At 38.9% G+C, this 15,429-nt stretch overlaps 1 protein-coding gene across 1 annotated transcript; it reads right to left on the bottom strand.

Moving 5' to 3' along the window:
* Positions 1 to 12,936: 12,936 nt before the first annotated feature.
* ccl32b.3 (chemokine (C-C motif) ligand 32b, duplicate 3) lies at positions 12,937 to 14,071 on the bottom strand. Its single transcript, XM_048174828.1, has 3 exons — positions 13,809 to 14,071; positions 13,545 to 13,662; positions 12,937 to 13,374 (listed from the first exon to the last, which is right to left on the bottom strand). Exons 1-3 carry the CDS (start codon positions 13,870 to 13,872, stop codon positions 13,191 to 13,193), a joined length of 366 nt encoding a protein of 121 aa, XP_048030785.1. The 5' UTR covers positions 13,873 to 14,071; the 3' UTR covers positions 12,937 to 13,190.
* Positions 14,072 to 15,429: the final 1,358 nt, after the last annotated feature.

Genomic DNA, 15,429 nt, shown 5'->3' with positions numbered 1-15,429 from the left:
AAAAAGTGATAGTTGCTGTCTGGATTAAAATTGGATGGATGGATGGATGGATGGATGGATGGATGGATAAAAAGTGATGATTGTTGCTGTCTGGATTAAAATTGGATGGATGGATGGATGGATGGATGGATGGATGGATAAAAAGTGATAGTTGCTGTCTGGATTAAAATTGGATGGATGGATGGATGGATGGATAAAAAGTGATAGTTGCTGTCTGATTATGGATGGATGGATGGATGGATGTATGGATGGATGGATAAAAAGTGATAGTTGCTGTCTGATTAAAATGATGGTGGATATGGATGGATGGATTAAAAAGTGATAGTTGCTGTCTGGATTAAAATTGGATGCATGGATGGATGGATGGATGGATGGATAAAAAGTAATAGTTGCTGTCTAGATTAAAATTGGATGGATGGATGTATGGATGGATAAAAAGTGATAGTTGCTGTCTGGATTAAAATTGGATGGATGGATGGATGGATGGATGGATAAAAAGTGATAATTGCTGTCTGGATTAAAATTGGATGGATGGATGGATGGATGGATAAAAAGTGATAATTGCTGTCTGGATTAAAATTGGATGGATGGATGGATGGATGGATAGGTGGATAAAAGTGATAGTTGCTGTCTGGATTAAAATTGGATGCATGGATGGATGGATGGATGGATGGATAAAAAGTGATAGCTGCTGTCTGGATTAAAATTGGATGGATGGATGGATGGATGGATGGATGGATGGATAAAAAGTGATAGTTGCTGTCTGGATTAAAATTGGATGCATGGATGGATGGATGGATGGATAAAAAGTGATAGCTGCTGTCTGGATTAAAATTGGATGGATGGATGGATGGATGGATGGATGGAAGGATGGATAAAAAGTGATAGTTGCTGTCTGAGTTAAAATTGGATGGATGGATGGATGGATAAAAAGTGATAGTTGCTGTCTAGATTAAAATTGGATGGACGGATGGACAGAAAAAAGTGATAGTTGCTGTCTGAGTTAAAATTGGATGGATGGATGGATAAAAAGTGATAGTTGCTGTCTGAATTAAAATTGGATGGATAGATGGATGGATGGATAAAAAGTGATAGTTGCTGTCTAGATTAAAATTGGATGGACGGATGGACGGAAAAAAGTGATAGTTGCTGTCTGGATTAAAATTGGATGGATGGACGGACGGACGGACGGACGGACGGACGGACAGACAGACAGACAGACAGACAGACAGACAGACAGACAGACAGACAGACAGATAGATAGATAGATAGATAGATAGATAGATAGATAGATAGATAGATAGATAGATAGATCATTGAAAAAGCGACAGTGGTGAATGACGTCAGGTGGACATCAACCACAACCACACAGTCTTTTCAGTGGCGCAGTGGAGGACGCAGGGCTCAACTCAATGCTTTTCTGACCTTTAAAGATGGTGCAGAATGCAAAAGCTTGTATTATAATTTCATCTGTACAGGTCAGTACATCTACCTTGGGTTGTTTCCCCAAGTGTATAGTGTAAATGCAGACATTGGATATGGGTCACTTTTAAAATAAGATGTAAGCTGGTCGTCAAAAAAATTGGATATAGTCAACAAATCAGAATTGGGCATGACCTGCAGTGTAAATGCAGCCATAGATATAGTAGATACCTACCGGTTATGGTTTTGACTTACAGTACATCATCCATTGTCAGTGGCAATTACTTATGGACATCTAGATCAGGGAGCTGGGTTTGGGTCAGTCACTTCACTGTCCTACCATTCACTTGACCATGCAAGACATTTCACAGGCATGGCGATGCAAACTAAACCAACAGAGCAGAGCCCATTAGACCAAAACCTCAATGTTTGGTATTTAAAGATGAAGGTCAAATCAATAGTCTAACTGCTCTTGGAAAAAGGCCACCACTTTCCTCCCTCTGCCAGCTGGTTCCTCCCACGCAGGAGCCCTCATAAGCTCTATCACCTACCAAAAAAAAATGACATCACATTTCATGTGGCTGAATGTGATGGCAGGGAGCGTAAATGAGATGTCTCTACTGTGTAAACCCTCTCCAACAATGGCTGACAGACAATCAGGCACACTGCCCGGGGTGTGTGGAGGAGTGCCGGGGGTGTTTATGATGGCGCAGACAAGCCTGTACACACTAGAGCTGAAAAATAAATGCAGAGAGGTTTCTTAATGCCACTGTCTTTTTATCTGCATTTCTCTATCTTTCTCTTGCTGTCTATCCCACTATTGGTGACAGGCACGACAGTCTGGAGAGAACATGTGCATGCAACAACCGATATAAGAAGCTACACTGTAATGCATTTGTGTGCTTTCCACAAAAATAAACCTGCATGCCTTTTATTTTTCTTTTGCATGTAACTTAAAGCTGCATCGGTGTGGTGTGGATACTGTACTTCAGAATCACAGATTGTAGTATTGGATGTATGACCAAAATAAGAATTTTAACCAGAAAATATCATTTGAACAAGTAACATGTCTGCCACTTTTGGCCACAAGTCTTTCGATGCAATATAATAGTGTTTGGTGATAAACAGAAAATTATTCACTCATAATTTCCTTTTCCATGTATTTGAGAACCACTTTGATTAGGCTAGTCAATCATTTCGAACCCATTTCTGTCATGAATTGACTTCATATGGGCCGCGTTTATAATATTTTATGGCGATTTTGCATAATTTTTAAGCTTGCAAGCTCCAAAACAACATAAAAGTGAATAAATGATGATAGAGTTTTCCTTTTTGATGGAACTATCTCTTTAAATGTTGTGTCTCCTTACTCTAAAATAACTATGGGCCTGCTGAATTTTTTAAATTACCCCCTGCATGCATCAGTGACCTGTCAGATGAACCTTCCTGTTTGGGGAAGATGTGGTCACGACGTGTCTTCCACAATGTCTCACAATGCACCACATCCCCAACATAAACCCGTTTCATTATTTAGCAGAGAAGTGAGAATCTGTACCCATCAGCCTGAGAGAATCCAAAAGCTGCGGCGGATCCGAGATCTCCAATGCCCGCTCTTATTAATGAAGTGGGAGGGACTTTGACAGGTGTAACAGGGCTGACAAATACATATCAACCTTCAACCTAAGACCTCCCGTTGGTTAGTGCAGATAGCGTGAGTCTAATGAGGCTTGCTGGCAAGCTCTAGAGGCCAGACAGAGCACGAATGATCATGTCAGCTGCAGCCGAGAGCCACATGCTTTCATATTTGTCTATCATGGATGTGTAACCATGGTGGAAGAGGCATAGGAAGGGGGGTTTACGGTGGAGCTCTTGAACTTTGAGCAGGGGCCCCTCTGGATCTCCAGAACCCTGCTGGTGCTGCATATGGGAAGAGCATTTAATGTGGAGAAAAATACCTCCTGAATGGGTTTCAGTGGCTTAATTGTGATGAGAGGATTCTTAGAAAAAGCTTTTGTCCTTCTGTAGACAGCCATACTTGGACTATGAGTTCAATTCACTGAAGTTTTTAATGTTAGTGAGATGGTTGTGGTAAACGCTTAAAGTTTGCTGATTTAAGTTTGCAGTTAATTAAAGAGGGTTTTTATGTACATACTGTATATTTATCTGTTTATATATAAATATAATCCTATATATAGTTCATACATATATAAATAAATCAATTTATTTTAAAGGGGTGGTTGATTATGATTTCGCTTTTTAATGTTGAGCATAAACAACATCTGGAAAGTTACAACGCTCAAAGTTCAAAGCAAATGGAGATATTTTCTTTTAAAGAATTCTCTGTTTAAGAACTACAACAAATGGCTGGTAGGGACTACAATGAGCCTCTTCCTGGGTTATAAAAGCAAGATGACAACATAAGTTATAACCATAATTAAACTAAACTATACCTGTTCGATCTTCATGCAGCATATATTCTCTGGCTCTCTAGGATTTCACAACAGTTCCCACACGAGCAATTTATAGATTATCATGACAGAATATGCTAATCAATGACTTTAAGATAGTTAAGTTCATATCAGCTACATAAATTTATTAACTAACCATTCAGAAACGTCCTGTTGCATTCTACATGTTGTCACTTCTTCTTGAATCTCTCCATCATTGTCTGACTTTGGTTTAAACATAAAAGGCTGAACAGTTTCTGACATTTTCAGTGAGTCTGTGTGAGGTAATCGGTGCTGCTAACACGAGCTTGTGAAACTCCGCCCTTTTCTTGAGAGCCGCAGCTCATTTGCATTTAAAGGGATACACACAAAAACGGAGCGTTTTTGCTCACCCTCAAAAAGTGACATATTTAACATGCTATAAAAAATTATTTTGAGTTAAAAATTCACATACACACTCTGGGGACATCAGAGACTTATTTTACATCTTGTAAAAGTGGCTTTATATGACCCCTTTAAAGGTACAATATGTAATAATTTTGTTCGCTAGAGGTCGCTAGAAACCTATTCAAAACAAAGGCGTAGCTTGATGACTCTTGATGAAGTTTTAGAGCGGAATCTCGAGATATGTGGTCTCCATCTCAATTGATGTTGCAAAAGAATTGGGATTGGAGTCGGGAAGAACTTATGTTCATGGATGAGATTATTAACATTACTGTAGTATGAAGCAGAGCAGAACCGAGTGTTGTGGGAGCTGAACGAGGCCGCTGGAGCAATTATGCAACACGCTGTGAGCAGCGGAACTTTTATTATGACATAGTCGCCGGCGCCACTTCCACTTTTCCAGTAACACAGCTCTGTTTACCATATTAGATACATTTGAGCGTGTTGAACATGCTATAATGTTACTCTGTGCGTTCGCACGGCGGCTGCTGTAAGACACTGTTACACACTGCAGTAGGATAGATCGATTTTAGAATATCATATTAAATGCTGGATGGCTTGTGTTGATAAATGGCATGCAATTAATTTTAAAACGTATTATATGATGGAGAAAATTATGTATTACTGTTAATAAAAATAAAGCTGCATTTGATTATGCTATGTTAGCTACTTGACAAAATAGTGTTTTTCTCTGAGGCATGGTAAAGCATGGTACTTGCAAAAAATCAAGAAAATTGATTTAAATGTGCCCTAGAATTAAATATTGAATTTATATTGGCATAAATAAATAACAAGAGTTCAGTACATGGAAAAGACATACACTGAGTTTCAAACCCCATTGCTTCCTCCTTCTTATATAAATCTCATTTGTTTAAAAGACTTCCGGAAAACACGCGGATCTCAACATAACGCCGACTGTTACGTAACAGTCGGGATCATTAATATGTATGACCCCAATATTTGCATATATGCCAGCCCATGTTCAAGGCATTAGACAAGGAAAGGCAGTATTAACGTCTGGATCTGTGCACAGACAAGGTAAGCCAGCAAGAACAACAGCAAAAAATGGCAGATGGAGCATTAATAACTGACATGATCCATGATAGCATGATATTTTTAGTGATATTTGTAAATTGTCTTTCTAAATGTTTCATTAGCATGTTGCTAATGTACTGTTAAATGTGGTTAAAGTTACCATCGTTTCTTACTGTATTCACGGAGACAAGAGCCGTCGCTATTTTCATTTTTAAACATGTGCAGTCTGTATAATGCATAAACACAACTTCATTCTTTATAAATCTCTCCAACAGTGTAGCATTAGCCGTTAGCCACAGAGCATATATCCTCAAACTCATACAGAATCAAACGTAAACATCAAAATAAATACTTTACTCACATAATTCGAAGCATGCATACAGCATGCATGACGAACATCTTGTAAAGATCCATTTGAGGGTTATATTAGCTGTGTGAACTTTCTAAATGCACTGTAATATAGCCGAGAGCTCGTGTGGCAGGGAGCACGCGATTTAAAGGGGCGGCGCTGCCAAAATCAGTGTATAGTTAATGATGCCCCAAAATAGGCAGTTAAAAAAAATTAATAAAAAAAAAATCTATGGGGTATTTTGAGCTGAAACTTCACAGACACATTCAGGAGATGTGAAAAAGCATTCTTGGGCACCTTTAAACAACAAGACTAAACGTGTTGAGCTATATAACAACAATTCATTTTCTGTCTATAAATATATCAAAAGAGTTGTTCCCTTGTCTATTAAAGCGTGTAATATTTTAAAGCGTCTTTGGTGTTTCCATGGTTTCTACAAAATAAAACCGGAAACCGAGGTAACGCAGGTATGTCCCGGAGCCTTGGTTAAAATTGCAATTTTCTCAGGATTTACAAATAGTTGGAAACATTTGGGATATTGTAATTACTCAAGTGAACCAAAATATATAACACTGGCCTAGTGGTTTTTGGATATTTTATTGCAAAAGTATTACATATTGCACCTTTAATACATTATGTAACAAGTATACATGAATGAGAAAATAGTTTTTAATAATAAAATACACTCAAATTTTCTTTAGAAAATGTATAAATAGTTCAAATTAAGTAGTTTAGTGTTCAACATTGGCTCTGTTTAAGAGCTACAAAATACTATTACAATAAAACAGATGTGAAACATTCTTTATCATTAGATTGCACTTTCATTTCCTGTTTCTTTTCTTTCACAGTGTGACAGAGAGAGTAAGTCACTCATTCATAAAGCTATACAACATCCACAGTCTTTCAGTAGTGCAAATGAGTTAAATAAACACAGAGAGCTGAACTTTACTCAGGCGTGTGGCCTTGCATTGCCTGCTTTCACTGAAATCTCACTGTGTTTGGCATTTCAGACTGATTCATTCAGCTAAAAACTTTTTATGCATTTTATCCATTCATTTACATGATAGTGATGTTTTTGGGGGCCAGGAAAACTTTTCTGTTTTTAGTACATCTTTGTCATGTAAACATATCAGTTTTTCTGTTGCAAAAAACTCTAAACTGGTTGTCAACAAGCTCTATGTATTTTACTAGAAGTAGCTTGTTCAATGCAACTTTACCACAAAACAACTTCCAGAAAACTGCAGCAGACATGCAAGCACCCCTTTCTCTTTCTCTTTCTCTGCACCAGACACTTTTGTAGAACTGCACAAAACCAAATAGAAACAAAAAAGCTCTTTTGTGCTGGCTTGCGGTGCATCAGGGACCGCATGCTGGCTGATTGACGGGGGTCCAGGCTCCACCCACCAGAGGTGAGCAGGAGTGTGGGAAGAGGCAAGTGCACAATGCTTGCTCTCCAGAGGGGCGGGAGGGACCTAAGACCCGTCCCCCGCTCCATGGCAGACAGGGCATGGCTCTCTTTCAGTAGACTGAGCCCTAGGGTCAGTATGGGGCCCTGTAGAAGCAGATCTGTGTGGAGTGGCACGGCCCTCGTTTAACCTGTCCCAGATGGCTGTGCTCTGTAGGCACCACACAAGAGAGTCACAGGGAAGTTCAGTCTAGGACTTAGTGAGTTGCCAAGTTCAAAGGATAAGTTCATGAAACTAATGTGGAAGTATATATAGTATACTTTGGAAGTGGAAAATATATGTTGGTGTTTCCAAACTTTTGGAGGGCACTGTGTGTGTTCCCAAATATATATGACCTCCACAACTGTTCAAACTTTTGGGGTCAGTAAGACTTTTTGTTTTTGAAACAAGAGACTTATGCTCACCAAGGCTGCATTCATTTGATAAAACAACTGTAATATTGAGAAATATTACAAATTAAAAATAAAAACATTTTACATTTTAATATACTTAAAAAAACATTATTGTTTCCTGTAATGGCAATCCTCTATTCTTTTAAAGATTCTTTGATGAACAGATAGGTCAAAGAACACCATTTATTTGAAATTACAAATATCGTTACTGTCATTTTTAATGTATTCTTGCAGAATATAAGTCAATTTCTTTAAAAAAAAATCTAGAACACCATTGTCATGAAGTGTCACGTGTCAGATTTACATCCACATGCATGGCTGGTCCCAGGGTTTCCCAACAGAACATTGCCCAGATCATCACTTCCCCAGGTAAATGGCGTGCACACGTCCATGTCATGTAAAAGGAAACGGGACTCATCGGACCAGACAAACTTCTTCCACTACTCCAAAGTCCAGTTACGATGCTCGTGTGCCCATTGTAGGCGCTTTTGACAGTGGACAGGGGTCATCATAGGCACTCTGATTGGTCTGTGGCTATGCAGCCCTATAACGCAGTAGAGTGCGATGCACGGTGTTGTGACACATCCCTCCCATAATGATGTTTTATTAACAAAGTTCGGGAGGAGCATGTTCAAATAATCTATCCAATCATCACGTCATCTCAACCAGCTGTCAACAATCAGTAATCAACACATCCACCCAATCAGCATGAGTGCTACCCACACTACTTCCACAACAAACCCACAATTTCACACAGCCAAATGACATATAAAGATGGAGAGAAAATAGAAGCTAAGAAGAAGTGGTATAGAGTTAGGTGTGACTCACCCATGATTCCTTGACAGTTTTCAGCATCCCTGTCTCTTTACACTCACCTGGTTACTTCCTAACCTGAAATAGGGGGGGTGTACTCTGGGTTCAGGTCAAATACCAAGCTTGGAGCCCTCTCCCGGGACAGCACGCTAAATACGCATACCATTAATTCTGTCTGAATTATTTGTAAGTGTGAACTCATGAAACCATCATTAAAATTTTGTATGACTTTAGTAGTGCCATAGTAGACCTTCTGTTGGCTCGGACTAGAAGGGATAGCCTTTGTTGCCCTCATGCATTGATGAACCTTGGGCATCCAACACCATGTCGCCAGTTTGTGGTTTGTCCCTCCTCGGACCACTGTTGGTACATTTTCACTGCTGCTGACCAGGAGCAACACGCAAGCCTTCCTGTTTCAGGCCCTGTTTCCACCTGGTATAAGATGCTCAGATCTTTACTTTAGCTTATCATCTAAACCACCCAGACCTTAATATGTGGCCTTGTTAGAAGATGATCAATGTTATTCACTACACTTGTGACTGGTCATAGGCCCTATTTGCACCTAGTATTAAGATCGCTTTAGTTGATTGGATCACAAGTGGATGACGCTAGATACAGGTGTAAAAGGGGTGTAAAACATTTTGAGCTTGTCCACTTTCGACCACTTCCAGAGGTAGTCAAAAACACATTCGAACGAATTGTGTTCATGGTCTAGACACTCACATGGTTGAATGTGTTCGAACAGCTCCCAGACAGCATAGTCTGGCCCAGATCCGGCCCTCATCTGGTACATGTGGTTTATACGCAGACCAGATGTGGGCCGGATCTGTGCCATCACTATGTTGCTGTCAGGGCTGCTAAAGACCACCAACTGACACAAACATTATAGGAAGCACACTAGCCATAAGCTAGCTGAAGCCATAACTTTGGTTTGAAGACAAATAAATGTACTAAGCACCATGTTCTCTAAACATTTCTGTTTTCTAACATGCACTTACCACGTTTGGTGCCGTCTTGCCGCTTTCTGAGTGAAAGCTGATGCTCTCTGTATGTTTTCCTGTAGTCTCCGGTCACGTTTATATACAAATTGCGCTCAGCTTATTTTATTTATTAAATACAAACTTCTGAAGAAGCCCATACATTTACCCGCCCATAGACCCTCCCCTCAAAGAAATCAGGACAGAAGTGATCGAAAGTGGACAAAAGAGATGGATCAAAACACCAGGTGTAGACGGGTATGTGTCTCTCTCGTCCATCTTAAAGGATAAGTTCACCTCAGAATTCAAATTTTCTGATAATTTACTCACCCCCATGTCATGCAAGATGTTTATGTCTTTCTTTCTTCAGTCGAAAAGAAATTATGGTTTTTGAGGGAAACATTCCAGGATTTTTCTCCATATAGTGGACTTCAACTGCAAGACATAAACATCTTGGATCTCATGAGGGTGAGTAAATTATCAGGAAATTTGAATTCTGAAGTGAATTAATCATTTAATACCAGGTGTAAACAGGGTCTTAGTTTTTTGACTCTCTGTCACTTTTTGACTTCTCCATCACTCTTTGTTGCACAACACTTACACAACACATCCCTGGAAGAACAAAACATTGTCAGAGTTGTTTATTTTGTAATGTCTCCAAATATGTCTTCTTCTGCAGCACTTTAGAGGGCACTGGATGTCTCTGTTAGATCACAGAGTAGAGAAAAAGACTTCCATCCCTCTGGCATGGTTATATAATAACCAAGAGAGAATGTTTTTTTCAGTGTCAGCTCTGTGATGTTGCACATCACTCGGGTTTGTTGGGTTTCTGCTTCCATCGTTCCCGTCAAAGACGCACCGTCAAAGAATCCCGCTTCTCTCCATTTCAAGGCACAGAAACGGATCAATCCGTAATGCTCCGGTGCGGATTAGTCTTTGTAATTATTTGAGATCTCATTATCAAACAGCTGCTCTGCCTAATTTAATCAATATTTAGTGATAAGACTTCCCGCATGCACGCATTCAACTGCAGAGCGGGGCGACATTAAACAGGCTACAGCCGATTCTTACCATTTCTTTAAGTAGGTCAAGATGCAGGGTTTTCCTTCAGAGTTATGCAACTTCAGGCTTCTGGACTACAGTGATTCAAAATACTCAAGAGAACGAGGGATATTTTTAAGAATGCATACGCTTGGATTGCGAACATCACATTTTTATTGCTGCGGCAATAGGATTAGATATATTGCCTTGCATAGCAGATATTTCTTTGCATCTACACAGCTTTTATTGTATCTAGTGAAATTAACTCTTATCTTTAACACACATTATTTGACTTCTCTCCCCTTCCCTCTCTTGGGATGACAGTGTTTTGGGCTGTATGTTGACTTTATTAACACCATCTCTTCCTAAACACATGGAGTCCCTTGACAGAACCGCAAATCCTCAACATATAGACTGTTTCCTAATCAGAAGCACACAGCTGAGCTTTCTGCCCCAAAACGTCACTGGTCTGCCATGACCCCAGTTAACCTTTCTATTTAAAACACCGAAAATCCCTTAAGCAAACTCCTGTCTCCTATCTCTTCGCCGCAGCCTCTTAACAGCAGCCTCGGGATAAGGAATCAAGAGAAAAGAAAGAAAGGAGCAAAAAGACACCAGGATGTGAATCTAACCCTGAAGTTACATTACATTTTGGAGTCGCAAATGTGAGGCAATCACATTGAAACGTTGTCTAAAGAGGCCTTTCAGGCAATAAGACTGATACTATGCTGCCGTTTTGTCAGATCCTGTCGTTAGACCTGGAATGTACAGTGTTTTATTACAGATGTCTGATGAAATGCTAATGTTCGCTCCAGGATGCTTGTGAGACATGGATGAGCTGAGTGCAGACGCCTCTGAGTCTCCGAGTTCTACCTGGGTGACCCGAGTGAAAATGATGGAACGGCCTCATCTGTGCTGTATTATAGCTGTGGTCTATGTGAAAGGTCTCTGTATCGATCTACAGTACATAGTCGATATTCATAACCTGCAATGATAACACTGTCTTTCCAGAGCCCAAGATGTCAGAAGGGATAAGTTCAGACTGTGACCGTCTGGTGGTGTGATGCACTGCAAAAAATTATTTTCTTAGTATATGAATTAGGGGGAAAAAGCATTTTTTAGATTTATTTTAAAACAGTATATGGAAAAAAAGTAAAATTGTATAATTTCAAATAAGTTTTATAATCATAGTTGGATCCAAAAAGCTAAGTGAAGCCATGCATTTAATATTTTGGGTTTAAAATTCATTTGACATTTGTCTTATCACAAGACTTTCTGTTACGTCTTACTTTCTGGTACTGGAAATAAATCTATTGTAACACCACATGTGCATGTTTTTCCTGTGATAAAGTGTAAGTGTCTATGACCAATCTGCTGTATTGCAAGTGTGGCGGCCATTTTGCCCCTGTGACAGGGAGCAGGTGTGTTTTCCACCGCATTACACACACTCTGATGAGAGCGCAGCGAAGCAGCAGGTGTCTAATTTCACCCTGCCTTCCTCCTACATACGCTCACATCCACACATCCCTCAAAAGCTACACACACTACTTCCACAACAAACCCACAATTTCACACAGCTAAAGAACATATAAAGATGGAGAGATGGAGAGAAAAATAGATGCTAAGAAAAAGTGGTATAGAGTTAAGTGTAAACTAAGAAGTGCTCAAAGTCATAAAGAAACTCACCACAAACCAAAAGCAGAAACCATGAGAAGCTTCAAGTTCCTGTCCAAAAAGACATCTTCTCAGAAGATCAAGAGGATGTTTCATAAGAACATTTATTTATAGAACTTAAAATTGTATAAGATAAATATGAGCTTTGTTGTTGTAATTTATCTTTGTCATTAAAATATGCATATTAAAAATAGTTTTATAGAATGCCTATGTCTATTTTATACATTTTATAAAAGGCATTTCTCACAGGAGAAGTGAAACCATTTAAAACCAGACATACAAAAACGATGTCAGTATAAACCATTGTTATTATTAGTGAGCTGTAAATGACTATTGAGATATTACTCTGACTTGCTGCCAGAAGAAGGGTTTTATATCAAATTTAAAATACACAAAGACTCCAGCTATGGATTTTTGGTGCATTTTCTGCCATATAACCCCACCTGCTGGACAATGTTAAAACAACATCAAAACAAGTACAAAGTCCGAGATTTACAATGAACCTGACAATTAACTAAATGTCTGAACGCACATTGTGTTCTGTGTATTTGTGTTTAAAGATTCAGATACTTATTTCTGCTTTTTCATCTGAATATTTCTTCAGAAGATTCAATTCCTCCATGTTAAAAAAAAAAGAGTGTCAGGTGTTCTTGAAACAGACCCGAAACAGTGTGGCTTTGTGGGCATTTTTCTTTGATATTATGTTTCATATATTATTTGAAATATCATAATATAAATATACATGAAATATTTTTTTTATTTAGTTACCTTTTTTGCCTTTTCATACAAAAAAACAAAACAAAAACAAAGTGTGTAATACAGAAATCAAATTCCAAGTTTTATATATATAACATTTATTCAATAATAATTCCAAAATAAAATCTGCACAATGTGTTTATTTTATAGCATTTCATTCTTTTTAACTACAAAAATACTGAATACAAACAATACATTCTTGATAAGTGAAAATAAAATCTGTGAAGCAGAATAAATTCATTTCAAATGAGAGAGTCAACATTCAGCATGAAAGAGTCCTTAATTTTACTTATTTATACCTCATAAATTTAAGCTTATGTCAGTTGGCACAGGTCAACCAATACAAAAACATTTAAAAAAAAAAAAAAAAAAGATTATAAAGAAATTTGTTTCTTTTTGCATCCCTTTCCATTTTTTTGTTTTTTATTTTGGCTTAGCACAGCTGTTGGATCAGAGGTTTGTTTTGACATTTTTTTCTGGTCCACCTTACTCTTAATGCATTCGATCCACTCCGAGCCTGGTTCATAACACTTTGCTTTGCCTCTTGTAGTCCACAAGCTAGAGAGGGGGAAAAAAGATTTTGAGTAAAAATGTTTCATTCTATATGCTAGTTTACATTTTTAAAGTACTGTAAAATCCAGATGATGTTAACTTTGGTTTTAAAACTTATCATGTGGTCAAAAACTGCAACTTAAGGTCATGTAGATAGAGAGAATCTGTTCACTTACACAACAGCATTGATAGGGCAAAGTCCTGCTTTCTGGTCTGCATAATCCACCACTCTGTTGTCAGGTATTTTGTCAGTGCCCGTCTTCAAACAGCAATTTAAAGAACGCTGACTTGTTTCTGCAATACAAAGAAATTGCAGATACTTTTTAAAAACATTAAAAAACAGCCTCAAAACTTAAAAAAAAAAAGCTCCTCACAGATTTGTTTAAGTGCTCACGTTCAAAATACACATTCAAAATAGGTACGGTTAAATTAAAACTCACCTGAAGTATGGCAGAACAGAAACAGCACCAGGCAGAAAGGAAGACAGACAAGAGACCTCATCATAGCTGCAGACAGACACTGACTGAAACTACTCTTTACACAACCTTATATATTTCACACTTTCATTTCCTCTGCTCTTTTGTGCACACACACACAAACCTCAATAGGGAAAGTGTATGAGTAAGAGAGAGAGAGTGTGTATGTTACAGAGAGGCGGACCACCATCCGATGAGTGGAAAGAGTGATGATCTCACGGTTTGATCCTTCACTCACATTGCTCACCACAGTGTAGGTGCATGCAGGCCTGCTGTAGATGAATGGAGTTGCATTGCAAGAATACATGCCCAACAGAATTGTTCAGTTTTATGATGTGAGAATACAACTTTAGACTTACTTTATTTAGGCTTACTTTATTCTAGGGCTGACCGATATATCGCATGCGATTGTCACGCGCATTTCGTCAGTAAAGCCGGTTCCCTGATTACTGCTAAATCGCCATCACCTGCTTTCAAATGGAGCGCCATTTAATAGACAGAGCCGTAGATCACTGACAAGCCACGCAATATCGCATTCATATCAGTGCCCAAGGAAGTCGACCGGAAGTTGAAGTCGGCCGCGTGCCGCCATCTTGTAGCAGAACTTCACTTGCGTTAGCATCCCCATTGACTCCCATTCATTTTGGCGTCACTTTGACAGCGAATAACTTTACATCTGAGGCGTTTAAAGACTCCATTTGTCCATTATTTATTTCTAAAGATACACGACAATGTATAAAGGGCTCCATTACCTTCTATGTTACATTATGGCCCCGTAGAAACAGTTTTTGTAAAAATAGGCTAACGATTGCGTCATAAACACTCGACTCTCTGTCGCACAGTAGAGAAATTACCGTATAGACAGGAGGAGAAGCTCGCAGGCAATAGTATGCATTAACTTAATATGGCGTACTGGCGTTACATTTTAAAATACTATACAAAATAATTAATCAGAATACTTACTCCTGCTCACTCACGCCAAAGAACTCCCCGCTCAAGCTCGCCGTCTCTGCAAGATTAACGATGGCAGTTTTCACGCACAGCTACTAGAAGATTTACATCTGTCAGACAAGTTGCTGACGTCATCAAGCTTAGTTTGAGTCTGCGCGTCAGAAACGGAAGTGCTAATAATCGCTAAAAATGGGCTTCACTTGTCTCAATTGAGTTCCAATGGGGTCGCTGTGTCCATTTCTTTTACTGTCTATGATTCATATCGCAGATGAATCGCCTTCGATAATGAACGCGATATTGCGTGGCTTTTCAGTGATCTACGGTTCTGTCTATTAAATGCCGCTCCGCTCCATTTGAAAGCAGGTGATGGCGATTTAGCGGCAATCAAGGAACTGGCTTTATTGACGAAATTCGCGTGACAATCGCATGCGATATATCGGTCTGCCCTACTTTATTCACTTAAAAATATCCTGTCTCATGCAAAATAACCCATAATAAAGTCACTTTTAAAATATTGCCAAGTAAAGGCAAAGTGATAAAATCAGAAATGGAATGCAACTGTCAGCACTTCAGCTCATGTGACAGCAGTGGTTTCCAACCCTGCTCCTGGAAAGCTACCAAGCCAATCTGACGG

Source organism: Megalobrama amblycephala, linkage group LG22 (assembly GCF_018812025.1).
Source record: "Megalobrama amblycephala isolate DHTTF-2021 linkage group LG22, ASM1881202v1, whole genome shotgun sequence".
In the NCBI taxonomy this organism is placed as follows: domain Eukaryota; kingdom Metazoa; phylum Chordata; class Actinopteri; order Cypriniformes; family Xenocyprididae; genus Megalobrama; species Megalobrama amblycephala.
This window is presented reverse-complemented; position numbering and strand designations above follow the sequence as displayed.

Bases quoted from the DNA above. Each gene is read 5' to 3' on its own strand.
- ccl32b.3 (XM_048174828.1), bottom strand. From the start codon at position 13,872: ATGATGAGGTCTCTTGTCTGTCTTCCTTTCTGCCTGGTGCTGTTTCTG. The intron at 13,663-13,808 runs GTGAGTTTTAAT...TTTGTATTGCAG, and splicing joins TCTGTTCTGCCATACTTCAG to AAACAAGTCAGCGTTCTTTA. The intron at 13,375-13,544 runs GTAAGTGAACAG...CCCCCTCTCTAG, and splicing joins TGCCCTATCAATGCTGTTGT to CTTGTGGACTACAAGAGGCA.